The 26,321-nt window shown below is 42.9% G+C and overlaps 1 protein-coding gene across 3 annotated transcripts in view; it reads left to right on the top strand.

The window, feature by feature from the left end:
• LOC135909699 (structural maintenance of chromosomes protein 3-like) overlaps positions 1 to 26,321 on the top strand; it is an 85,791-nt gene that overhangs the window by 16,967 nt on the left and 42,503 nt on the right. The window contains exons 1-13 of one of the 3 annotated variants that reach the window (XM_065441736.2): positions 8,243 to 8,445; positions 9,581 to 9,656; positions 9,775 to 9,813; positions 12,100 to 12,239; positions 14,347 to 14,426; positions 16,329 to 16,407; positions 16,485 to 16,717; positions 20,790 to 20,850; positions 22,084 to 22,164; positions 22,478 to 22,764; positions 23,957 to 24,101; positions 24,853 to 24,921; positions 25,794 to 25,897. In XM_065441736.2, the coding sequence (XP_065297808.1) occupies positions 8,431 to 8,445; positions 9,581 to 9,656; positions 9,775 to 9,813; positions 12,100 to 12,239; positions 14,347 to 14,426; positions 16,329 to 16,407; positions 16,485 to 16,717; positions 20,790 to 20,850; positions 22,084 to 22,164; positions 22,478 to 22,764; positions 23,957 to 24,101; positions 24,853 to 24,921; positions 25,794 to 25,897 (1,409 nt within the window). In that variant the 5' untranslated portion in view covers positions 8,243 to 8,430. Of the gene's footprint in view, positions 1 to 8,242; positions 8,446 to 8,851; positions 8,873 to 9,580; positions 9,657 to 9,774; positions 9,814 to 12,099; positions 12,240 to 14,346; positions 14,427 to 16,328; positions 16,408 to 16,484; positions 16,718 to 20,789; positions 20,851 to 22,083; positions 22,165 to 22,477; positions 22,765 to 23,956; positions 24,102 to 24,852; positions 24,922 to 25,793; positions 25,898 to 26,321 lie in introns of those variants that run through there. The other 2 variants (XM_070535337.1, XM_065441737.2) reach the window with 2 other exon arrangements.

Here is a 26,321-nt window from a genome sequence, read left to right on the forward strand (position 1 = left end):
CCCTATTTCCAAGAAAAATAAACGAGGTGACTTGTATATGTAGTCCACCGAGCACATCGCGGGAACCTCGAATAACGCCTGAAAATAAAGAGGAAACGAGGGTTCAGTAATTATTTGCGAACGTCGGGATTACTTCGGAAACATTAAACTTACATGGAGTTACATGGGAGACCCTGTATATACATTTGCAGGAAAGAGACGACGAACTTTTTGGAAGTAAGACGTGTTTACTAAACGTTTTCGGCTGGTGGACCAGCCTTCGTCAGAGTACACGACGAGCTTTTTGGAAATAAGACGTGCTTACATAACGTTCTCGGCTGGCGGACCAGCCTTCGTCAGAGTACACTGTACTCTCACGAGGGCTGGTCCACCAGCCATAAACGTTATATAAACACGTCATACTTCCAAAAAGTTCGTCGTCTCTTTTCTGCATATGTTACGTCGGGTCCTGCGTGTTGAACTTTGAAGAAACCCCCTATATACATATGCTGGCACGCAATAGATAAAGCAGACGACAGCAGACAGCGGCGCCGTTTCAGACAGACGGCAGACTTGCATGCGTCGTGTGGATGTCTGCGCGTGAAAGCGCTCAGGCGAACATTGATGTTGCAACCCTGACGACACTGTGTGACTTGCGTAATTCTCCACGTGCTGCTAAGGCGGAGGAGCGTGACTAAGCAAGTGAGCAGCAAACCCTGCATCAACTGTGAAGACACGCATCTGTATAATGTCCTCACAAGCTTTCCACCACTGTCTTTATGGAAATCCGTTGGTTATACACGAAGTTTCCCATTTAATAGTGGCCAATGTTTAAAAGATATCACGCAGAAGCGGGCATGGTTGAATGATGTTTTTTTTTTTTTCTTTTCGCGTTCTTTCTTTATTTCTTTGTTTTATTTTTGACGGAGAAAAAATTATTACGTAACAAGTAGGAAGTTAGAAGCTGCTGAATTCGATATTTGCTAGAGCGCTCTACAACTTTCTCATTAGAAGTTTTTCCGTAATATTAATACTTGTGATGTTGGTTAATTAATCTTGACTAATTATACGATTAATCAGAATGCCAAAAAATTGTGTGACTTGCTCTGTACAATAGCTCACAGCATGTATTTAGTCGGGTCTTCCTAGAGTGCTTAGGCACATTTTTAAACCTCGATTAAAGTTAGCTGAAACACACTGTATACCTGAACATTAAGCCGGTTACGTTAATTACTAGAGGCACTATCTCTCTGCTAAGATTTTGGGTCATGATCTTTAAGTATACGATTTCGTTTACTAAGTTCACTATGTTTTTTCATATAAATCAATTTATTTTCTCGCTTTTTCAAGCTTTGATTATTTATTGGTACCTATTTAGTTTCTCATTTGTTTGGATGATCCCCATCGTAGGTATGTGTCATGTTGGAAAGGACTCGACATTTTAACATAAATCATTTCCATATGACACCATTGCCAGAGTTTCCTCTAGTAATTTTTGTAGTAGACGCTATGGAATAGAAAATTAAAATACTTGTTACGAAATATTACGGCCGCCTGTAAAAGTCAAAGTCAACGCCTTGCTCTAGGCTCGAAAAAAAGATATAACCAAAACATGGAGACCACTGCACTGCTGTATACTCTATGCAAAGGTTGTCGCGGAAGATTGTGAAAACGTGCCCCTTTATAACGACTCTGATAAGAGCGCCGAGGTCCGTATCAAGATGGTCACGTTTCCACGTGCATAAAAAGTGTATTTCGCAACATGCACTATAGTTTAAGCCGACTGTATAGAACAAGACGTGGACAATAATTCTTCATTCGAGTCCACATTAAAGCGACCCTAAAGGAAAATGTTAAGCCGAGTTAGATTGATAGATTATCCATCTATAGAGGTCTGTCATCGTTATCTGTGCGCCAACATATGACTTTATTGCGAAAGAAATTGCTTCCACGGGTTTCGCTATTGCTCCTCAATTTCGTGAAAGCGAAACAAAATTGTCAGTAACCGCACTGTAGCACGAAGCTGCAAAGGTAGCCCATAAGTTTCTCAAAAAGAGATGCTTCGGAGTTGAAGAAAAATTCATCTTGTTCCAGGTTTCATTTGTAGCTTCGTACTACAGTTGGGTGCATGAAAATTTTTCCGTTTCGGGAGCATTACTCCACCTTGCGAGCGCCCTCAGAATTGATGTGCCGTGCTCCTTAATTTGATTTGCCCTCGCCAAAACGGACGAGCTGACGTTTAAACCACACTTGAACTCCCTCTCTGCTAGTTACTTGATTGGGTTTAAACTGATTTCGTGTTTCTTTTTAGCGTTCCTTTCAAAGAGACCCTAAAGGAGCAACACTACGTTTAGTTGGACTGATGAGGCTATAGTTGTAAGGTTCTAACTGCATTAATTTGGCGAAGAGAGGTTGATTACACGCAACAATGGCAGCTACAAACTTTCGGCTTCCTTTCTTTTTTCGCGTCCAAATTGTAGTTACATATGTCATGGTGCGACGTCACGCATTCCATATAATCATCACTATGTGGGCTGTTTGCACGCAGTAATCTTGTGAAAGCTTGTTAGAATGAGTCATTGGTTTCCCTAGAATGTTATGTAATCATTTTTTATAGACAAACAGTAAATCAGTCCTGAGTATACGCCGTCAAAACTCATGACCTCACGATCGCTTACGGTGAAATTGACATTATCAGTATTCCGTATTTCTGCATCAGTATTCAGTAATCAGTATTCAGTATCAGTATTTAACTTATTATGCCACCTTATTGTTAATTTAGTAGACTGAGTGGTTTTAACTCCTTCGGTATCGTAGGGGTGTCATGTGATAAGGTGATGAAAATGTGGAACAGCCACAGCGAAAAAATAAGCGACATTGCTTTAGAAACGACAAAAAGAAAGCATTCATTTTATCACCATTCGCTAAGTTGAACACTTTCAATATACGTTGTAAAGACAAAGGGAGTGGCAGACAACCGCTTTTTTGAGGGGGCAGCTGCTAGTCCCGTATTTTTCTTTTTTTCGTGGAATAAATTCGCTCTCCCTAAATGCAAGGAGGCCCTCGAAGTGTAGGAGAAGTCTAAAAAACGGAATCGAATATCACAATGCGCGGTTGCTGACGCAAAGGGAATGTCCAATACTCCGTCTTTTTTCTTATACACTCTAAAAACAGTTACACCCTTTGAGGCGCACTTTTTGTAACGCAGCACACTCTTAAGCAAAATTACCGCCTTTTGCCGCACAACGATAACCGTCATCTGTCTTGTCCGCATATCCTTTCGTTAACTCGGCGAGCCCGGTACTTCCAAGTCAGGAACGGCATGCCCGTTATCAGCATGACAGAGCATTCTCGACAGGAAAGTAGCGAGCGCAGCGTTTTCCAAGGAAAGAAACGCATTCAGGACAGATGACGATTATTGTTGTGTGGCAAATATACACCCCAAAGGGTGTACATTTGCTTAAGAGTACACTCTTAGAAAAATTTACACCCTTTGGGGCTTATCTTGTCTCACAACAATAATCGTCATCTGCCTTGCCCGCGTTTCCTTTCTTTAACGCTGCGAGCCCGGCACTTCCCAGTCACGAACGTCATGCGCGTTATCAGTGTGACGCAGCATTCTCGACAGGAAAGTAGCGAGCGCCGAGTTTTCAAGAAAGGAAACGCAAGCAAGGCAGGTGACGATTATTGTTGTGGGACAAATATACACCCCAAAGGGTGCAACCGTTTTAAGAGTGTATACACGCTTAAAAAACGTTTACACGCTTTGCGTCGCGTATTTCATCCTACAACGATAATCGTCATCTGTATTGCCCGCATTTCCTTTCTTTAACGCTGTGAACCCGATACTTCCAAGTCACGAACGGCTTGCGCATTACCAGCGTCATGACACAGCATTCTCGATAGGAAAGTAGCGAGCGCTCAGTTTTCAAGACGGGAACCGCAAACAAGGCAGATGACGATTATTGTTGTGGGACAAGATAAGTCCCAAAGGGTGTAAACATTTTGTTAGAGTGTATACTGCATGCCTTTACTTTATTTAATGCTGCGCACCCAGTATCTTCAGGTGGTCACGAACGGCACACCCGTTATCAGCGTGACACGCCATTCTCGACAAGACAGTAACGAGTACGGAGATTTCGAGAAAGGAAACAAAAGCAAGACATATATGACGGTAATTGCTGTGTGACAGAAATCCACCCCAATGGGTGCAAGCGTTTTTTAAAGTGTGGGTACACAGTATTAACGCGGAAAGCACAGGAAGCAGCGAAACTGTATACGCCCAATATTTGGTCACATGGGCCCTATAGATCGGACAATGTTGGCATAATGTTGGGCCCACTTACAGTGCTACTTGATACTAGAAAATTTATAGACACACTTTCGCTCCTAGCATTTCTTACTTCTCTCTTTTCTTCTCTCTCTTCTTTTTTGTGCTGCACCTAACTTTCGCGATGATTTTAAGTAGTAAGAATAGTGTTCGCGCGGCTGTGTGACGACCTCGACCGGGCTGGATGTAGAAGTGACGCGCTGGTCACATCTCACTAAGGTCTGTCCTAAAGCACTGACGAAGCGAACTCGTAAACGGTTATTCTCGTTCCCTTGCAATGACAAAATGGAAAAGTGCGCTGCTAAGTATAGATAGCCATCCAAAAGGTCATGCAGACAACCACTCAAGGGTATGCGAAAAGAGTCGAGGCAAATAACAATTCTCTGTGACCGCCAAAAATTACACAGCGAACAGTAATAATAACAAACAACTCAAAACCAAAATTAAATGAAGAAACGTACGCACAAGACATACAAGTAGCAATAGTGCAACACTGTACGCAAATGTGCGAGGACATTTTTTAGTAAATTGAAGTTTGCGTGCGTTGGTTCTTCTGTGATCAACTAAGAGCCTATATCCTGCACGTGTGTAAGGAATTATAGCAGTGTAAAAAAGAATGTCTAGAGAAAACGCGACGCGGACAATCGAAAATACGGCAATCTTTTTTTTTTTCTTTCTTTTTTTTTTCGTCTCTTCTGAGTTGGCTAACGCCGGCCAAAGCCGGGGCAATATACGGCTCCGAGCGCGTTGCCAAGTAGATTAGCGTTTAGAACCTGAAGTATTTCTCGCTGTATCGCAAGCAGAAAGGTAGAAACGTCATTCGCGAGCTTTACGTGCTTCATGTGTTGGTCTGGACAAGGATTTTCTCAACCTTCCTAATCCAGGCACGCTAAACGCGCGTGCAAGTGTTGGAATAGCTTGGGCTTAACTTTCCTTTCTGTACCACCTGTTTAAGTGCTATAGAGAGAGAAGAGAAAACAAGAACAGGAAAGGCAGGGAGGTCAATCAGAAGAGCATCCGGTTTGCTACCCTACACTGGGGGTGGGGGAAAGGGGAATAGAAAGAGGAAAAAGGGAGAGAGTGAGCGCTGAGTGCGTGTGGGCGGGACACTGTGCACAGGGACACTATAAACGGTCTCTAAAGCCGGTGCACTTCAAGTAATGCACTAGTGCACGAATCGATTTTAGTGCCAGTGTCGGGTGTGGCCACGGTCCGAGTATCTTTGACTGGGTGTAAGGTCTTAAGTCCAGTCGGTGTAAAGTTGCCCGCAGAGGGAGGCGTTGTACATCGTAGTGAGGGCACGTACACAGTAGGTGCTCGATGTTTTCCTCGCACCCACTAGAGTCACACATCGGGCTCTCGGCCATTCCCATACGGTAGGAGTATGCGTTCGTGAACGCCACTCCCAGCCACAAGTGGCACAGCAAGGTTGTTTCGCCGAGGGGAAGGGAAGGTGGGAGTTGTGTAGCCGCAGCGCGGGGTCCAGTTTATATAATCGGCAATTGAAGGCACTTGAACTCCAGAGATCTTGTGACTTTTTGCATGCTTGTAGGTGAAGTTCCCATGCAGCGTCCGACCTCGCCAAAGGTGTTGAATGCGTTTGGATATCTTCGTGGGAAGACCTGGCAGCCTTGTCAGCTAGGTTGTTGCCGACGATACCACAGTGAGCAGGAATCCATTGAAATATAATGTTGTGCTCTCTTTCCAGAGCATGGTGTTGCACTACCCTTATGTCAGATATCATCTGCTCATAAGTTCTGTGATGTAATCCAGACTTGATACTGTGAATAGAATCACAAAATACGACCCATTTCTCTGTTCGCTCTTCGATGACGTACATCATAGCGGCATGGAGAGCTGCAAGTTCTGCCGACTTAGATGTAGTCATGTGTGACAATTAGAATCTAACTGTAACCTGCTTAGCTGGAACGCCGAATGCGGCAGTCGAGCTGGTACGTGAGGTCGAACCATCGGTATATGTATGTGGTCATGATACGTCTGGTGCACTAATAGGAGCGTAACTTGCTTCAGAGCCGGCGATGGATGTTTGGACTTTTTTTGTAATTCCAGGAATAGCAAAATTCACTTGAGGCTGTCGCAAGTGCCACAGGGGAGATGAAGGCTTCGCTGCCGGTGTAAAAGATGACGGTATGCACTCTTGATGAGCGCTAATCACTCTTGAAAAGGTCGCTCGAGGTCTCTCGGCTGGTATGGAGGCCAAATAATGGTCAGGAATCCTTGACAGATGGCGAATGTGCGCTCTGAGAGAGTCGACAGCTATGTGTGTCTGGAACGTATGGTCCCCAGCGATGGCAGTTGTTGTTGGTGTTGACTTCCACCGAGGCAGCCCTAAACACGTGCGTAGGGCTTAACCTTGTATGCTCTCCAAAGCGCGAAAGTTCGTCTTGCATGCATTTGACAACACTGGTAGACTGTAACGTAGGAGTCCGAGAAGCAGTACCCTGTACAGCTGCATCATAGAATGGACTGGTGTACTCCAGTTTTTCCCGTAGAGAAATTTCAAGACCTGAGCAATGGCAATTAATTTCTTTTTCACATAGACGCAGTGAGGGCTCCGCGAGAGGTTGTGGTCAATGATGACACCCAGAAAGCGATGCGTTTTAGCAGTATAGGATACAGCTTGACCATTGATTGAAACAGGATACGATGGCATTTGTTTGTAAAGCCAAATGTGTTAAGCCAACCAATGCGCACTTTTCAGTAGACACACTGAGGCCTTGTTCTCGGAGATAAGACGCCGTCATGGTTGCCGCCCGCTGAAGTCTGCAGCCTGAGGGCGAGTCACCGCAGAGGCCCAGATGCAAATGTCGTCGGTGTATATTGAGACGTGAATTGTCCGAAAAGCTAGTTAACAGCGGCTAGCTAGTTAGTAACTAGCTAGGTAGCAGCTAGCTAGATAGCAAGAGCTAGCTAACAGAAAGCTAGTTACTTAGTCATTGTGAAATTTACAATGAAAGACCAAAAAGTCTTATTTTGGGCTCGCATGCTGCGTCCGCGGTGCCCGAGCTCTAAATAGAAGGGCAAGTGCTGCTTCACTACTGCAAGAATTCGGGACAAATGCTGACTTCATTTCTGCTGATGAAGCTGCGGACGCTGTCACCCCAGAATTTCTGGTGTCGACGTCATACCTGCAGAGGTGTGACCTTCTCATTATGGCTATTTTTTACATGCTCTGGCCGCACTAGCGTAGGAAGTCGCCATATTATTCAATCTGTCTAAAAAAAAAAAAAGTTCAACTCCGCCAACTTGCATGAAGCCAATTATTTATAGCATGTTTACAGGAAAACTATATGCTTTCAAAGCAGCAGTTTTGATGAGTGTAGGCAGTGGACGACAGGCAAAACAAGGAGCTCAGCCCACCATAACTGGAGGGAGCTCAGCACATCATAACTGGCACGCCGTGCACCTTTTAATTTGTGGCGCCGTGCACCTTTTTTTTTTTTCTGAATCGAACAAACCTATTATCTTACTCACGCTGGGGGCAGATTGTTTCAGACTCAGGTGCGCTGCGCATTCGCGATATATTTAGGTGCATTTTATCTAGATTTGTTGCTGAAAAGCAACTCGTACATTCGCTTTTAGTTTCAGGCAAAGGTATATACGCAGCAAGCGCGAAGTCAGGCGCTTTTCGTCTGCTTATGGAGAAGACTACGCGCAGTCTGCTGTGATTGGCTGCAGTCAAGTCAGCCAAGTGCAGCCGCAGCCCAACAGCGCACGACGTTATCTGCCCGGCACATGGCCCGGCAATAAATTCGTATGCGCGAGCCTGCACAAACTGTTGGGAAAAAAAGATCAATGGGGGTTTAGCAGACAAAAATTATTCTTAGAAACTAGAGTTCTGAAGTGTACTACTGCTACTAGCCATTGATCTCCACTCGATTCTCCGAAAAACATGTGCGCACGGCACACGACGCAAGCACAGTCTGGCGACGCTGTACTAGTTTCGTTTCAAATGTTTCAAATTATTTCCGTAGCAACGCAACGGTTACGTGCGCGGCGGTTTAACGGAACTTGTGCGGCGGTTTGAAAAGGGCACCGCGTACGGACGCGTTGTTCCCACGCTCCGGCTGATAACAAGAGTGCAGATTACACTCATCAAGATGTACATAGACAAGGTAAGTACATGCAACTATGCTAAACATTAAGCTATATAGTACTAGAATGTTCTAGTAGACTTTAATTATAGCGTAGAGGTCGTCTGCCATCGCGAAAAGTCCTAATACTTGACCGGTATTTGGCGGTAAGTTTGAAAATTGAAGTTAATGAAAACGAATTTCAGTTCGCTCCGAGTTTTTTATCGGGCTGCCTGCTGCACACTTGCCTTAGGCGATGGTTTAGCACAAGAAAAATAAAGAAATAAATGAAGCTCTTTAGCAGGCTCGATCTCTCAAATACGAAAACCGTATATGGGTATGCAGCTTCGGAGTTACCGTTGGTAGTTTAATTGATGCGTTTCGTACATGTTATGCGCTCGATGGAGCGCGTACGCCTCAGTTTTTCATTTCGTGTTTGCAATGTCATTCCGTTATTTTCGTGATGGAAGTAAGTGTGTTGGCTAGATGAGCTTAATTCCCGTACGGACGGAGAATTTCTGTTTTATTCAAATATAACAACGCGATCGCCTGCCATTCAAATTCGCAGCGGTTTACATAGATTGTTCGCACTTCTCATATAAGGCAGCGCATTTATGTATTGATTTGCGGAGTGTGAATGCTACTAAGTAATAATTACAGTAATGAATAATAATAATAATAACAACATTTTCTTTAGAATTATCGGTCCTATCTGCTTCTGCGATATGACCATAAGATGAATACTTGAAATAATTTATTGTAATTATGTTATATATATGAAACCAAACATTTCATTATACTTTCAGGTTCCTAACTAATGTGGTTCCTCTCACATACAGTCTTCAGCCCTGAGTCTAGCAAATATCTTTATATGGAAGAAATAATCCATTAATATAACTTTACGTAAACTTGTATTAGTTTTTTTTTCTCTTATTTGTGTAGATGCAGTTATACTAATGAGAGAACTGCAACACTGCAGTTCATTGATGTCTACGTGTGTGTCTCTCTTTAACTGTATGAGCCGTAGCGTTGTCCTAGTTACAACGCCCTTTTCTCTCTTTTCCTTGATTCCATAAACTTTTTTTCTATATTTCATTCTTTGGTTATATGTTTGTTTGAGTTTACCAAGTGGTCTATTCCAAGACTGATTTTTCCATATTGTTGGTTTTCATTACAGGTTATCCTTGAAGGGTTCCTGAGCTATCGGAAAAAAGCGACTCTGGGCCCTCTTTCCCCAGGTCTCAACATCATAGGTAAGTAGTTTCTGCATTCCTTTACTTTTCATTTGTGCTGTGTTACAAGTTCTAACAAAGGAAAAAACAAGTTCATTCGTCCAAACAAGCCTTTTCTTTTTTGTTTTCACCATTACAGTTGGTGAGAATGGGGCTGGAAAAAGCAGCCTGCTCTGTGGTTAGTATGTATTTATGTTTTTTTGTTGCCCCCTCCCTTTCATTATTTATTCAGTGGCAATGTTCTCACACCTATAGTTTGAAAGCCACAAACCTGATAATTTGTATATTTTAGCAAAAAAATATATATAACAAAAAGAAAGCAATCTGCATCACTTTCTTAAAAGGTTATACTAGAGTGATTTTTGTTTCACTTAAGAGAATCATTCAGACATGGAGTACTTTTCACGGAGAGCTTTTGCACGTTCTGTGATGGTACGCTATGTTTTACAAGAATTTGAAAATGGAAGCATTTAGAAGTTACTGCTGTCTCACTTCGAACTCATGCCCCATGCAGCTGTGGATGTCCCACCTCATTGGGCGCAGTGTCCATTGACAGTGGTCACCAAAAGGGGGGGAGGGTGGCTTAGGGTGAGCAACAATGCGTTTTAGTAATAAATGTTGAATTAATGGTAAATTTTTACATGGAAAGGACTCGCTTGAAGCGGTTGGGGGAGCGGAGTAGGGAAGTGATACAGAGGAGTGGAGTAAATAGTACGGAAGACGATAGATCACAAATGATGGTCAATCTCTGCTTCGTGTGCAAGGTCCCAAAGGGACTGCAGTGTTGTGCGAGCTCGACCATCGTTGTTGGTTGCTTTCTAGGATTTAAGTGCCTAATGTGTAACTTGAAGTATTTCTGAGGGCACTCCCGCAACATGTGTTTCATTGTCGATTGACCTGCGTGGCATGTCGAGCAGGTAGCGTATCGAGGGGAGGGATCACTTGGTTGACATTCTTGTGTACACAGTGTTCAATCATGCAGTTTGGTGCTTTTATGGCGATAGCAGTTATGTGGACACTACATGCAATCATACTCATGGCATCAGCACCATGTACTGTATGCCTGCATGCATGCGTGTATGCGCGAAATTATTAACAGACTGAGGGGCTTGATTTTTTATTAGTCACGATCATGTCAAACAGACAAGGAAAGAGTTTCTCTCAAATTAATTGTCTGTTTGTTTCATGGTTTAAATCTGTGTGTATGCGATCCGAAAAATAAGCGCTTAGCAGCAATGGGCAACAACTTCATGAGGCAGTGGCCACAGCGTACCTGATGATACTATAACCATAACCAAAGTGCAGGAAAAATTAATACACCAGTGTGTTTCCCACCTTGTCACATGAGTAGTGCTGTTAAATGGGCTAGTTGGTTCTTGATTCATGTTACCCACACAATAGAAGTGGGACACGAGAAAACGCAGACACCACAAATGCAATAGAATTGTTGCATGAGGCTGAAGTCTCCCATTCTAAGTGTATTCCAACATTTCCATACGTCACAGCACCTCATAGCATTAATCCTCGCAGCCTCACAACCTAACCAATCAGCGTTCCCAGTAGCATATCTCAACAAACATTCCAGGGAGCTATCGCTTGGCTTTGACAATCATCCGCCAGCGGCTTCTGCTCAATTTTTGTGCAACACAAAGTTGTGCTTTCATTTCTGGCAACCAGTATGACTCCATGTAATTGGCACTCACTATTAGTGATTGTAGTCATTGCATTGTAACAAGGACCTGTGCAGGCCAGGGAGGAGGAACGGGATGTTAAAGAAGGCAAGAAGTTGAGAATAATGACAGAAAATAAGATATCTGTTGAAAAAGTCCTTGGGTTAAATTGTGGCTGATGACAATAACAGCTCAGGACAACTTAGCTGTAATGAGGCCAAGCAATAACATTACTCTGAATTTCCTTCCTTTCCTCCAACAAAGAATGCACTGTCTTCGGGACAATCTTGCTTTGAAACCACTACTCAGAAAGTGTGAAGCAAATATGTTAGTCAATTGCACTTCATGACAGCTCAACTGGGATGGTGCTATACAATAATATTACCCTGAATTTCCTTCTGGAACAGTAAGGTTTCTTGAAACTTGTGAAGTTAAGCCCTTGGGTCATTTAGAATACAACGTAGTCCATCTGTACTGATGAAAGATTTACTAGGCTCAAGTAGATGCCGTCAAAATCCACATGACATCATGGCGAGCTTATGCAGGAACTTCAAAGTAGTGTTGGCACCCATCTTTTGTTTTTGTGTAATTTCTGGCTTGTCAAGCCTCATCTTGTGGTAAGAGTGGCTTTTTTGGTATTGTAGATTCATGTTTCACTGAGACAGCTGAAGTAATTTTTCTCTTCAACGCAGTCCCTTCAACAGTGGACTGTGCTGTACAGCACTTCTGCTAACAATTGGTTTCATCACTGTTTGCAAGCTCACTTACTCCTCCTTTCTCATGTCTTCTTGCAGCTATTGAAACCCTGATCTCAATGGAATTTGAGTCACTCGACCGTGCGCAGTGCCTAGGCCTGCTCAGTTCTGCACCAGGAGTGCAGGTCAACACTGCCACAGTGGAAATGGTTCTCAACAACACCACTCGTGATCTGCCAGTAAGCATTACTAGGCTGAATAGATGAGATGTGACAGCCTTGCCACACAGGCACTTTCAAGCATGCATGAATACAGATCAAGGACTTCTACATGTTTTCGAGCCTTCTGTAGTTAAACATGGCTTATGTTTCCATCTGGTTTGAAAAGGTCAACCAAATTCAGTGAGGATCGAAACTGTTCTTGCTGCCTTTATACCCTTGCCACAAGGGCATGTTTTAATGTGCCTGAATTAAAGGCGATTAAACTTAGCATAGATTGGGACCTTCTACTTGTCTTTGAACCTTGTATAATCATTCCTCTTGGTTCAATCGTGCTCAAAAAGTTTCACAAACTACAGTGGGGATTAAAAATGCCTTTCTGACAGGCATAGCGCTTGCTGCTATGCATAGCTGCCAACTTTCCCAAATTTTCCATGATGTTTGCAAACTCAGCTCTGTCTACATTTATATGAATTTTCATCAATTCTTACAAAAATAAGTTTCGTTCACACAGAAGTTATGCTTGTCAATCTCCAACCATACCCTTGGAAGTCTTCTGATTATGAAAGGACATAGAGGGGTACTCGCTTCGACCAAGTTTATTCAGGCATCTTCCTGAAGCAGGCAGTATCAAAGCCACAGAAAAAATGACTATGATCTGAAAGCCTGTTGGCTTGTCAGTTTGTGCTGTTCTGAGTTTGATGCATATAGACCAAGCTTATGTGCTGCATCTAAAAGTAAATCATGATTGATAAAGTGCGTGTGTATCCTAGGAGAGTGGGCTCAAAGTGTTGTGTCTGCAGAATCTTTACGAATTCTAATGTTCACAGGTTGGCAGTTGTGTTGTTGTAGCACTTGCTGTTGCTACAACACCAGGCACACCAGGCACATTTGCAGCTGCGCTCTGGTAAATGCAAATAAGCACTGCCTTTCGTGAGTGCTTGCATTATTTTGATGAGGTGGAAGTGTGCTCACCTCAAAGTGCAAGTAAAGCGCATGCAGTGAAGCTGTATGGCCACTATAAGTGGTGTGATGTTTCAATTTTTGGTGTAAGACGGGTTGAAAAGGCAATATCAGTGCTCGGGCTTGGATAAGTAATTCCCAGCTGCATTTAATCAGGGGCACTGCAAATTCTGGTGCATTTCTTGTACTGCATGTCTTGCATGATGTAAAACATTGCTCTATGCACTCCTAAGCATTTCTTGAAAGGGAAAAATTGCCATCCACCCGACTGTAGCATAAAGCTACAGATTTACCCCTTTCATGAACTTCCCTCCGCCTTGCAGGCTGACACATAATTGATTTGCCTTAAGCATAACTTGTGTTGAACACTTTACAGACATGAAGCAAATGTCGCCATTCAGGCACATTAGGCCGATATGTTGCCCACATCTGTTAGGTTTGAAAGATGTAAGCTGGAATCATTGCATGGTATGCATTCTTGAACTCGGTCCTTACATTTGTTTCCTCCATGAAGTACCACACGAGCTCTCAAAATTAGCACGTTTTAAAAATTTTCCTTCGTGTTTAATACGAAAGATCTGTAGAACTCAAAACTCTGTTTCTGTGTGAGTGCATTGTAAATGAATGTTGCCCTCGTTGGTTCTTCAGCACAGAGACTTTAGCACTCCATCTTATTTTTTTCTTATTTGGGGGTTTCGCCACGGGACGTGCATAGTAAAAGCTTTTGAAAAAAAAAATGTGAGGGGACTGAGGCAACGCCACGTGGCGTGGGCTTGCACACGGGCAGAAGGCAGGCAACCGTGTGTGTAAGCGGATGGTGTTCGCAGGAAGTCGGAGTGTGTGCATGGGACGGTAGATGTTGCGGTTTGCAAAGGAAGTTGGTTTATGGTAAGTTCGCGAGAAAGTGGCCTCGCCGAAGTGAGCTGCATGCGGTGCAGTGGAACGGGACGTAGAGATCTCAGGATCCTGCCGGACTATAATTTATAATTGTTCCTGTCAAAGCAAAAGAGATCACGTAAATCCATGACACCCTGTGATACAGGTACCGCGTGACAATGAATTTGTTCATCTGTTTTCTGTAATACAATGGCCATAGTTCTCTGGAACATCATGTTCGAGCTTTAACACTTCAGCTGATACATTATATTGCTTGCCTTGATTTCAGAGTAATAAAGATGTTGTGACTGTGACAAGAACAATCGGTTCATCTTCCACAACACTGAGGCTTGGAACTACCACAATTGGGTGAGTCTTGACCTTTTTCTTCCACATCCTTTTAAAGTGAATAGCTGCTAATGGCTTTTAGGTCTAAGAGCTTTGTGTTTTATATACAGGCTGTGCACCCAATTTCATCACTTGAACTTGAGCTATATTTTTTGCAGTTTCATTTCATTTCCCATCCTTTCATTCCTTGTCATTGGCTTGGATGCTGCCAAACTGCTGTTACTGTAGGGACCAGCCACATAGCATGACAGGCTATAAGAAGGATAAAAAAATGGATTGTTACAGAATACTATGCCCCTTGGGTCTTCCTCATCAAAGGGTCTCCAGCATTCTCCAGAACAAAGCTTCTCCAGCCGCACACAAGTCTCCCATAAGTTGCCATAGATAACTGCAACAACCTATTTTTACACTGAACTGGAAACTGATGGATCAACTCTGGAAATGAATGTGGTGATGTAAAGCAGCACATTCATAACTAGTCAACAGTGTGACATGTCAACAACCGTTTCAAAAAGTTAAGCAATTATGGCAGCACAAAAAAAGCACAGGTCTCAAAAAAGAAACCTGAATGTAAAGAATACATGCAGTGGAGTTCTCACTACCTCTCACTGCACTGTGCCATGGTGAAACAGGTAATCATAGGTAAGCAATTAGCTAAAGAAGAAAAAAAAAAGAAGCAAAGTAGCACTTAGCTGTTTCACTATTCAGGATTTGCGGCTCCTCAGAGTTTGTCACAGTTATTTTAAAGGGACATGTGACGATGGACTTTCTACACTACTCCGCCATATGGGTTTGTTCGGACACCAAGTGGGCCCTTGTCCTTTCCAGAGCAGTCATTTGTGTAAAGTGAGAAGTAGCTTTAATGTTACTATAGAACCCTGTATATGTTTTAGGAAGAGCTGCTCATATCAAGGAATCCACACAGGAAAAATATGAGGTAGACAAAAAGAGTGCAAACTATTAGCTTGGTTTATTTGTATCGAATCTGCATATATAGGCAGTGGTCACACGTGACAAAAAGAAAAGGGAGAAAATGAGGAGGAGAGAGCAAATCAAGCCTGCCTCATGTCAACACAAGTTGCGCAGGAAATTGTGTTCAGCATGATATAACGCAACAGAAGTATCACTTGCGTAGTCATCGCACTTTTCCTTGATGTGAAAAGCTTCTAAAAGCTCATGGGCATTTTTATTCTTGCTTGTGCCTAGAATCTTAATTTTGTTAAGCAGTGGTCTACATCCTTTACATGTAATGCGATAAGTGGGCAACTGTGCTCCTTCTCTTTTCCTAACTGGCAGTGCATGCTCCCCTGCGTGTTCAACAAAATTAAACTGTTCAACAAAATTAAGATTCTAAGCAGAAGCAAAAATAAAATAGCCTGTGAGCTTTTAGAAGCTTTTCACGTCATGCAAAAGGGTGATGACTGCTTAAGTGATACTTCTGTTGCCCTATATATCACGCTGAACACAGTTTCCTGCGCAGCTTGTGTTGACATGAGGCAGGCTTGATTTGCCCTCTCCTCCTCATTTTCCCCCTTCATTTTTCTGCCACGTGTGAACACTGCCTATATATACAGATTCGACACAAATAAACCCAGTTGATAGTTAGCACTCTTTTTGTCTACCTCGTTTTCTTCCTGTGTGCGTTCTTTCTTACGCGCAACTCTTCCTAAAACATAGCCATGCACCAATTCGCCCAGCAAAAAGTTAAATCAGGACCCTGTAACAGCATGAAATGTGGCAGCGCCTTGGTGCGGAAATTTTAGCTCAGTGGCTAACGTTAGCATGCTAAGATTTCCACTTTCCACATTTCCCTGCATTCTCAGTGTGCTGATGATTATTTCAAATTTGAGACCCTATTTGTAGTAGATTGAGGTAAGAGTTTCGAGGAGTCGTAGACATTGAGTTTTTTTTTTAATGTTTCAGGAAGAAAGAATTTCTTAGCTACCTTCACTCAGCTGGCTTCTCATCCGACAACATGTTTCACGTCATCAGACAGGGCCAGGTAGGCTTTCCTCTGTTCCTTCTGAGATTTGGTGCAGGCCAAAAACCTGGGTGATGGTATTACCACAAACATTGTAGGTCCAAGATATCCTGCGCATGTCATCCGTGGAGCGTCTGCGCATGTTGCAGCGCTTTGCTGGCTGGGATGCACTCACTAAACTGGAAAAGTTCTGGGAGGAATCCACAGATACAGATGACTTTGATCGACAGCACATCGCCAAGGTCACTGAAGAGTGCCGAAGGAAACTGCAGTTGGATGAGCAGTATGCGAAAGAAGCAAAGGAATACAAGGCACTGGAGCTTGAGATCAGGTGGATGCTTTACTGGTGCATGCCTGTCTATGCAAGCAGCTTTGAAAGGCCCTGTGATTACCTCTTAAAGAGCTCCTCACCAGGCCTCATTGCAAATTTTGGTCACACCCTGGGATTTGTAAGGTGCCATGCCGTCTAGGGAGTGTTCTACTGAAATAATTTTTCAAGTTGTTTCGCTATTGAACTGTCTTGTTATGGTCATGCCACCAAGAGGCGAGAGACACTCTTCCCCTTTGCCTCGACTAATGTCTGCCAGGGGCATTCCTTCCCTGCTTTCTCCCTTACTGAAGCTGAGGGACCATGTCATGTTCATGTGATAAGCCCTGCCTCCACATTTTATTTTCCCTACCTATATTGACTTGCAGGGCATTTTTGGCAGCAGCATTGCACGTTTCACATAGGATGATTAAACGAAGTCATAGGCCATGGCTGGTGACATTACAAGTCGTGTTTCTTGAGTAGAGCCATTTCTGCTTTTAAACTTCACTCTTTCGCTTGAAGTGTGGCTCCCTCGGAGAGAAGACCGACACGCAATATTCTGTTCAAAGATTTGAACATTTTCGCACCACACAGCCATTTTATACATTGCTAACACGGCCATCACCCTTGGGTCAACGTGCTGTGCTTGTTTTTTTGCAATGCTCAAACCTGGTGAGGGGCCCTTTCATTAATGGGGATTTGAAAAGTGTCTGGTGCTAAAGGAGTCCTAAACACCCTTTGATATTTGCTTACATATTCCGAACGAATGTGTTATATCGCATAGAGAATGCCATGATCATAATTTCCAGTGACTGCACTAATGCTACACTCCGCGGGAGCATCACTAAGTCAAGAAACAATCCCATACTCCTCTCCTGGCTTTTACGGTGCCTCCATTGCGAGCCGTGATATCAACAGGGTGCTCCAGGTGATGTCACAATGGGTAAAAGCTGGCAATTGTTCCGTCGTCGAAGGATAACAGCGCCAACATGACAATAGCCAAGTGTGTGTTCCGAGAATGGAGCAGGGCTCAGTCATTGCGCACCACTGAACCTCCTATAAACCTTCCATTCAGTCAGCTTCAAGCAGAGGGCGACTAGGGACAGACAATAAAGGAGCCTTTCTTCCGGTGTGCAGATGCAATTGCCTGTAGCTGTCACTGCACTGCGTAGAGTTTGTGAGTGTATGCGGCAAGGGGGAGAGATTGCACGCAAGTGGGGAGAGTAGCAAAGCAGAGCGAGAAACAGTGGTGGCCATGTTTTCGTTTGTCAAATACCTGTAACTTGTAACTTGTAATGCTATTACTACACCATTTTAAAATATTCTTGCAGCTATGTGTTCATAGTAGACTAGTATGCATCAGCCACTATGTAACTAATTTTCAAGCTGAGGGTGGTTTGGGGGAACTTAAAGGAGTACTGACGCACATACTCGAAGGTTATTATAAAAACTCTGCTGCATGCATTTTGCACGTAAAAGAATGAAACTTAGCAAGTATGATGATTTGGAAACAAGATGTTTTCACTTAATACTTAAGTTGGTCTTGATATACGTTACCTGGCATTATCAACATTATCATGGTGTTATAACACCAAGCAAAATTTGCTTGGTGTTGTAATGTAATGTAGCAATAAGGCTAGTTAAAATTATGTTTCTCATTAAAAATGTTTCAAGTTCAGCGCACATTTCTTATGCCTACACTTCTTTGTGGCAGCCATAGCATTTGCAAGAACAGAGCAAGTCAGCATACCATGGTGCCATGATGCATTCTCCTCCCAGGTACTAAAACCGAATCTGATTTGCAGAAACAAGTATTATAGCGAATTACTTACGGTGATTTGATATTTGCCAGTAACCTTTTCTAGGGTTCGCAAGGCTTGGACCTTCATTTTAACACAGAAGAATGAGTCGAAAGTGTAACGTCAGTGCTGCTTTAAAGAGCTCGTCACATTGCAAATCTTCCCCAACAATAAGTTTGTTGAATGTGTCAGTCATGAGCAGATTTATATTTTGCAATCGAACACTGCCTCTGCCATGCCTTCATGGCCTTCCTCCTCCTTTTGTCATTCCTACTGTTCTCATAACCTGCGCTGAAATGCTGACACAAAGTGATACCCACATTGCTCCTCCTATAATCACACCAATAGCTGGTATTGCCGTGGGTTCTGAGGTCTGTTTTTTGAGCTGCTTGATCTTAGAAACTACAGTATTCACACACTGTTCTTCACTACTCGATAGTGCCATTACTCAGTCAGTTGTTGCTTTAACAGCCAGACCTAGTGCCTCGTAATGAAATCCTGAGATATTCACCCAGTAATAGCCATAGAGAATGTCTGCTTTCCAAAAGCACTGGTATTCATAACAGATGGAAGAATTAACTGGTCAGCAGCCAAAATAAGCAAGAGACATTTAGAGTGGTAATGAAAAAGGTTAGAGTACGCTTAAGCTTCACCTTTAAGAGTGGAACGCGATAGCATTTAAAGATCCCTGATTGTTTTTCACGCTTTCTGGCAACTGCAGCGTATGTAACCGTTATGTTTACCGGGAAATGCTGGTGGCGGCACTATGCATGAAGGAGAGCTTTCTGGTAAAAATGCGGCCTCTTGTGTGGGCCGATCTCCTGGTACTGTTTTGCACTTTCAATATTTCAGTCTGGGATCTAACATAAAAGGTATGTGCTGCTGTTGTTCTTTTTGCATGACATTTATTTGTGAGCAGTCATTTTCAAGATTGCAAGGAATAACTTTGTAAAGAATGAAAGACAAGGTGTGAGCAACTTTGGTGATAAAACAGTAGTCGGGTATGCGTTCTTCGAAATGATTGTTTCCAAAAGGACTGTCGACACTGGATGCCACACGCCAGATTTTCTACGACATGGGGCCCTTCATGCTATCGCATTACAAGAAAAGCAGACGGACCAATAGAGCCAGGGTCATTACAGGTATAGGTAACTGTAAAATGTATAGATAGATGTTTTAATTAAGAGAGAAAAAGATCAGGGAGAGTTAGGTAAAATGCTACACTGCAATAGATGTAGTAGAACCTGATTAGCTCTAGCAGGCTACGTGACTATTTGTCGCCACCCCATTTCAAAGGGAAGGCCAATAGAGATCATCATCATCATGAGATTCCTTTATAACAGGCACTTCTGGAGGCCCTGCCTTGTCATGATGTGTAAAAATATTTAGTCATTAAACGTTGCGCTCATTGGAATGTCACGATATGCATGAGAATGGTGGGGCTTTCAAGAAAGAGAGATAAAATATATTGTAGTAAAGCGGGAGCTAACTTGGGCATCCTCTAGCGCAAGTTAGCTAGGCAGCATCAGCTTGCTACTCTACTCAGGGGAATTGACAACGAAAAAGCACAATGAAAGATTAGTGCCAAAAGAATGGATCTGTACATATAACAAGCACATAACGCAAGTTGAAGATAAGTGTAAACAGCCATTTGATTGAAATGCTAGGGCTTATAAGGACAGTATCATGTGGCAGAATAATGGTTGGCGCAGGTATCTGTGAAAGCGCTGTGCAACAATTAGGCGTGTTTATTTACCGCGTCCAGAAAGTGTTGCTTGTCCCTTTAAGAAAGCATTCTGCATGCACTTCACATGTAAGATGCCGGAGAGGTTTTTAAGCTTGTTGATGAAGGAAGGCAGGTAACCTTATCCGTCCATGCTGGCAATAGCGCTTTGCAGCTCAGCAGCACATGCTATCCAGCAAACACACCCATTATATTATTCTCTCGCCATCTCCTAATCTGTCCTGGCATCAAAAGCCAAATAGCTCAGCTGGTATTCACCAGATGATTTTCCCATTCCCACCTGTAAAAACTAAAGACAAACAAGAGAATGTGCCAGCTGGCATTTTCACAACAGTCCACTTCAAGCGGTCAGTTATTTTTCACCTGAAGTCAGTGGCCAGTCTTGGTGAGCACAATATCCTCACTCTTGGTGAGCACAATTTGTGTACACAGTACCCGATGGGGATATGATTGGTGAAAAGTTGGAGAAGGTTCCACCTGTGCAGTATTTGACAGGTGTAGTGGTGCTGTGAAGCGATGTTTAGTGCTTACTTCTTGTTTCTTCCTCCAGAACTGTAAATTGCATTTTCCTGGAACGGGAGGCTGCTGCACTCAAGACAAAGCTGGAGCAAGTAAGAGAGCAATCAATTAAATTTGGCAGTGATGTATTTGTGCTTCAGTGCTTCGACAACCACACATGTACCCCATTCTGAATGACAGCATGCTGCGCTACAGCAGACTTAGCTGACTGATAGGAAACGATACCACACATGTCCCAGTTTTGCCACAGATTAGGTGAATGATGATGCGAGTTAGAACAAGATATATTAGAAGAGAAACAAAATGTTTGAAAGGGTGAAAAATAATGGGCTTTTAGTTCTTACAAAAGATGTCAGATTTTCCAGTCGGTGTACTAGTAAAAAATTTCTAAAGGTGTATATATTGCAGTGTATACATACCTTGAATTAATAGTTTAGTGCAGTGTGTATACAGGTTATTTAAATGAAGACCCTTCATGCTTGCAAAATAATAAAAAATTGTGTGCAATTTGGTTGTTCTTGCTACCTGAAGTTCCTCGCAGAAATGAATGAACACTGTACTGCTGCTGTGTGGCATATGATATACAGATGTGCGATATTCTGCACAGAATTTATACTATGTAAGGAGCAAGCACTCGCTGAAGGCAAGGAGAGCATGGAGGAATTAACATATTTTATTTATGGGAAGAAATTCATTTATTCTACTTTTTTCTTTCTTTTTTCATTATGAAAAGGGGAATAGAAAACACAGCATGCAAACAGTGGGGCACGAACCCACAGCCTCTACATGATGTCTTAGATGCAGTGTTAGCTGATAGCCAAGTTATGGCAACACATCCTTTCAAAGTGTATCAGTTCCCGTGCACTTTTCATCACTTGAAGGGCAGTTGGCTTCCCTGGTAATTTGCTTCGGAAGCTCTCATTTTCCTTGTTCCTTTGGCCAGAAGTACACAGTTTCCTGGAAGGTATTAAATATAATTTGTTATGGTTTGTGTACACTTAATGAGGTTGAAAAGGAGGGATATACTGTGAGAGTCCACCTAGTCGACTGTCCATTTAGGCCACTGCTGACTGGTTAGAGCTGTATGAGTGAAGAGACACCTGCAGCCAGTCTCCTCTTCACTCATGCAGGTCCAGCCAGTCAGCGCAGGACAAAATGAACAGTCAAATAGGTGGCTGACCTCTTACAGTATACTTCCCTAGAAGAAGTATGTAGGGCCTGCCAGGTTATGTACAAGTAGTTTTTGTGTGCTGCTTATATGTGTAAAAATGTGCAGTGATGTGTGACAAGTGACCTGGAGGCTAACGTTTCCTTTACTCTCCCAGATTGAATCCAGCATTGAAAAAATAGCGCCTCAACACAACCTTGCCAAGCGAAATTACATGCACATCTGTGACGCACTCGAGGTGAGAGCTCAAAGGACAGCTAGTTGAACAGAGAATGCCTTTTCATGCACTTTTGCATCATTTTCTCATTTATACAAAAAGCATTGCTTTAAAGTAACAACAATGATCAAGATGCACAAAGTAAACTTGGAGCAAGACTTCCACTTTCAATGTGTGTACATGAATCAATGCAGGCTTTTGTGCACAATTGCAATTCTATCGTAAACCCATCACTACCCTTTGGCCATGGGCCCAGACAGTTCTTGTAATTAAAGTGCGCTCTTTCTGCTCGATAAAACTGAACTGATAGCTCATACACACTCGCCACTTTCAGGTAAAGCAGCGCGAGCTCAGGCGGCTCAAGGAGGACGCACAGGAACGAGTGGGCAGGCTGGAGGACCTCAAGGAGGAGCTGTGCAGGGCTACGACAGGCATGGTCAGGGAGAGCCTGCAGGAGAAGCAGCTCGAAGAAGAGATTGGCACCGTTGAGAGGGCACAGCACGAGTTGGCAACGCGCCTGAGCACTGCCGAGCATGCAGTGCAAGAAACAACTGTGAAGCTTGCCGATACCGTGCAAGCATTGCGCAAGCTCGAGAGAAAAGAGGATGATCTGGAAACCAGGTACACTTGCTTAACAACGGCACTTTGGCTGGCTCCTATAGCACTGTGACTTCTATCACAATGATATGGAGCCCGCTGCAAATCGGATCTAAAAGAAAGCGTGCCTGAGCCAAACACTCAGTCACTCTCTCGGAAGATGGTAGGGGAAACAAGTTGGTGTTGCTTCCTCTTAAATGAACATTATTGGAAACGAATGTCTTTGTGCACAAGCATAATTCACAAGCATACCGAAACAATGGAAAAGTCACTGAAGTGAATTGCCATTCTGTGTTTGTGCATATGAGTATAAGCTACACAACTTTAGTGTCAAATGTTTGTTGGTCTCTAGGCTATCCAAACTGACTTTTTATTGGATTGGGCTACTGGTTTTTTCCTATTAGAGCTTCTTAGATTAATAAGCTATTAGTTGCCAGTAACTTTGCAGACTATTAGTCTTTTTATTGCAATTTTTGCTATGGTTGTTACACTGAAACATGGTGACAATGCTAAGGAAGACTCAACACACACAAAATGCACAGAAAGGACGCTGGACGTCGACTGGCTTTAGTACACATATGATTGCAGGCATGAAAGGCCCACATTTGCAGCTGAATTAAAGATAACATGACACACAAGTTGAATCGCCCATCATGCCCATGCTGATAGGTCAAACATCCTCTTCTTCAAGTAATCAGTTTTACTTGAGATGCCAATAGAAGATTTACATAATCAGTTATCGGCTTCTTGTATGCAAAGAGCCTCGTATATCAATCAAGAAGCCAATAACTGCATAAAGACACCACATACTTTGGATCAGCAACCCCTATAAAGAAATTGATTACTTGAAGAAGGGGATGGGCAATTTCAGCGGTGTGTCATGTAATCTCAAATTCTGCTATGAATGTGAGCCTTTCATACCTGTAATCACCTGTGCATTAGAACCAGTCGATCGTCACTCTTGTGTCTTCCTTAGTGCTGTGAAATCATGTTTTATAATGCCAGTAACCAACTTGCCAAGTTTTCAGCAACAGAAGAGTAACCTTATTGATAAATTCGACCAGCAGGACTGCCCCACATAGTGTCTTGAATCTTCATGTTTGCTGCTGATATATGTTATGCACTTTCGTTCGAGCTAATGTAATGTCCCTTCAAAAGTTCAATACCAACTGCTTAAGCTGATGTCATTTTTATTTTTCATTTATGCATGCACCAGGATGGCAAAGTTGGCTGACGAGAAGAACTCGGTTATGCAGCGTGTATTCCACAGCCATTGTTTTCGCACGACTCAGGAGCGTAATATTTGGATTGAAGGGGAGCTTCGAAAGCTTGAATCATCTGTGCAAGAAATTCAGCAACAGGCAAGTATTGCTGCATTCTGTTGCTAGTGAATCACAAGTGTGAAACACGAATCTACTTATATGATAAGTGAACCATTCACCACTGCTTGTTCTTGATCTGTGCACACATTGTTGCACACAGAGTGATTCACAGCAAAGTGCTGTTTTCTCACCCATTAACGTGCAATGTTGTGTAATCACTTGCGAAACACGTACCCAATCCTATGCGATCATACCCAATCCTGTATGATCATGGGGAGCCAGATACATTTTGAATACATATCAGCAGCGTAAAGCTACAAGATTATGGCAAATAATTTTGCTGGCAGGATATGTGTACTTGTACGCTGACATACTCCAACCATGTGTACCGCTACAGGCAGTGAACTTTGGTTATCCCAAATGCTGTAATTCAAAGATTATGCACAAATGCAGACCACAGAGGAATTTAAATGGAGTGAATATGTATCAGCTGTACAAAGTTCCAGGTGTGCGAAAGTTGTAATGAATATACTTTAAGGATGTTTGACTAGCTACATGTCTCTGTAATCATAAATAAACCTTCCATTACTGTATATACTGAAATAGGTGTGAGGCAGCAGTAATTACTTTAACAATGCTTTGTTAAAAGCACTTTAGAGCAGAGTGGCCAGGGCATTCCTCTTTCCCTGGACAGTGCAGTTGTGGAAAGTGTTCTCGCTGTCTTGTCATTGCTGATTGCATTCTTGCCAACTTCCTTTCCTTGGGATGTCACGCACCGAACTGCCCATAGTGTGAACAGCTGCAGTCGGAGCTTCAAACTAGCAATGCTGAAAGGAACCGCTGCATATCTGAGGAAGAGGTAAGTTTTGCATGTGACTGTTTTGATGGCATAGATGGCAATAATTTCTGCATGTTCACTGCCTGATTAAGCTAGGCCCGATGCTTTTTTTTCTTTTTTTAAAGGATGCACCTGTTTTTTGTGCTTGTCTCTTTTGCTATGCAGCATATTTTAGTGACTGACCACAGTAGATGTGCTTTGGCATGAGACTATTTGTAGGTGCTTGACCTATTCCGGTGGCATGGTGTTTTTTCAGCAGCATGCAACTCCTCACTGCACGCAAAATTGCTTCATGTAGGCATGAAATTGTGCTGGTTGGTTTAGGTTCATATGGTGAATGGAACCAACAATGGGACAAAAGAAACAAACAGAACATGCGTGATATCGGCCAACAATTTTATTTATAAGTGTCATAGTAAATATTACAAAAGGGCACGGCATACTTCAAGGAACACGGAAAGAGGCAATCTAGTAATGTGAAAAGTGCTACACAGTATGAGTCCATTGCTTGGCAAACAGGTGAAAGAAACAGTTGCAAATGGTAACCCATAAGAATTGTACCAGCAAAGTTCAATCACTAAACAAATGAGGAAATATAGAAATCAACAAAAAAGCTTTGTAACACACATTAAAATAAAGAGGACAACTGAAAGCAGGCGCGTACGAAGTGAGTGACATAAAAATTGCGCATGTCAAAAGAAGATAACAGTACAGCTTGCAGCAGTTCTGAATAAAATGATTAGTTGATGCATGTTCAGCTCATGCTGTCCTGTCTATTCCTCTTGTCTGTCATCTATGCTGTTTGTAGTGTCGAAAGCTGTGTCTCATTGAGGGAGTTGTGCTATTGTCTGACATCTGGCTGGTTTTTGGCGCAATCCTGCCCCGCCAAGCAGCAGGTCCAAGCAGAGTTGGCTTCTTTGCGGCAGCTTGACGGAAGCATGAAGGCTGAGCTTATGAAGCTGCAGAAGCAGAGCTATGCAGCCATCGACGAACACACGTGAGGCCATTGCACGGCAGCACATTTGTTGATGTTTCGTTGCACTGCTGCCACTGTTCACAACCTTTGCAGTGTCTCAGTGGCTATAGTGGTCTGCTGCCAAGTAAAATTAGGTCTGCATGGTTGAATTCTGACTGCATTTTGGAAGGCAAAATGCAAAAATGCCTGTGTACTTAGACCTTGAAGCACGACAGAGAACATAAGGGATTCAAAATTGACCTCACCGTCCAATGTGCAGCCTAGGCATATTAAGCCCTGTCAGTTATTAATTACTGTACAAAATGGAACCAGCTGGTGATCAATTAGGTGCAGAGTATCACTGTTATATAATAATGTTTTCTCTGTATTCTTTTCTTTTCTGTGTGTCAGATGTTAACCTGTTCTCTTGGCAGAATATAGCTGAAACCCTGTGCTGGCATCTTTA

Source organism: Dermacentor albipictus, chromosome 3 (genome assembly GCF_038994185.2).
Source record: "Dermacentor albipictus isolate Rhodes 1998 colony chromosome 3, USDA_Dalb.pri_finalv2, whole genome shotgun sequence".
NCBI classification, from domain to species: domain Eukaryota; kingdom Metazoa; phylum Arthropoda; class Arachnida; order Ixodida; family Ixodidae; genus Dermacentor; species Dermacentor albipictus.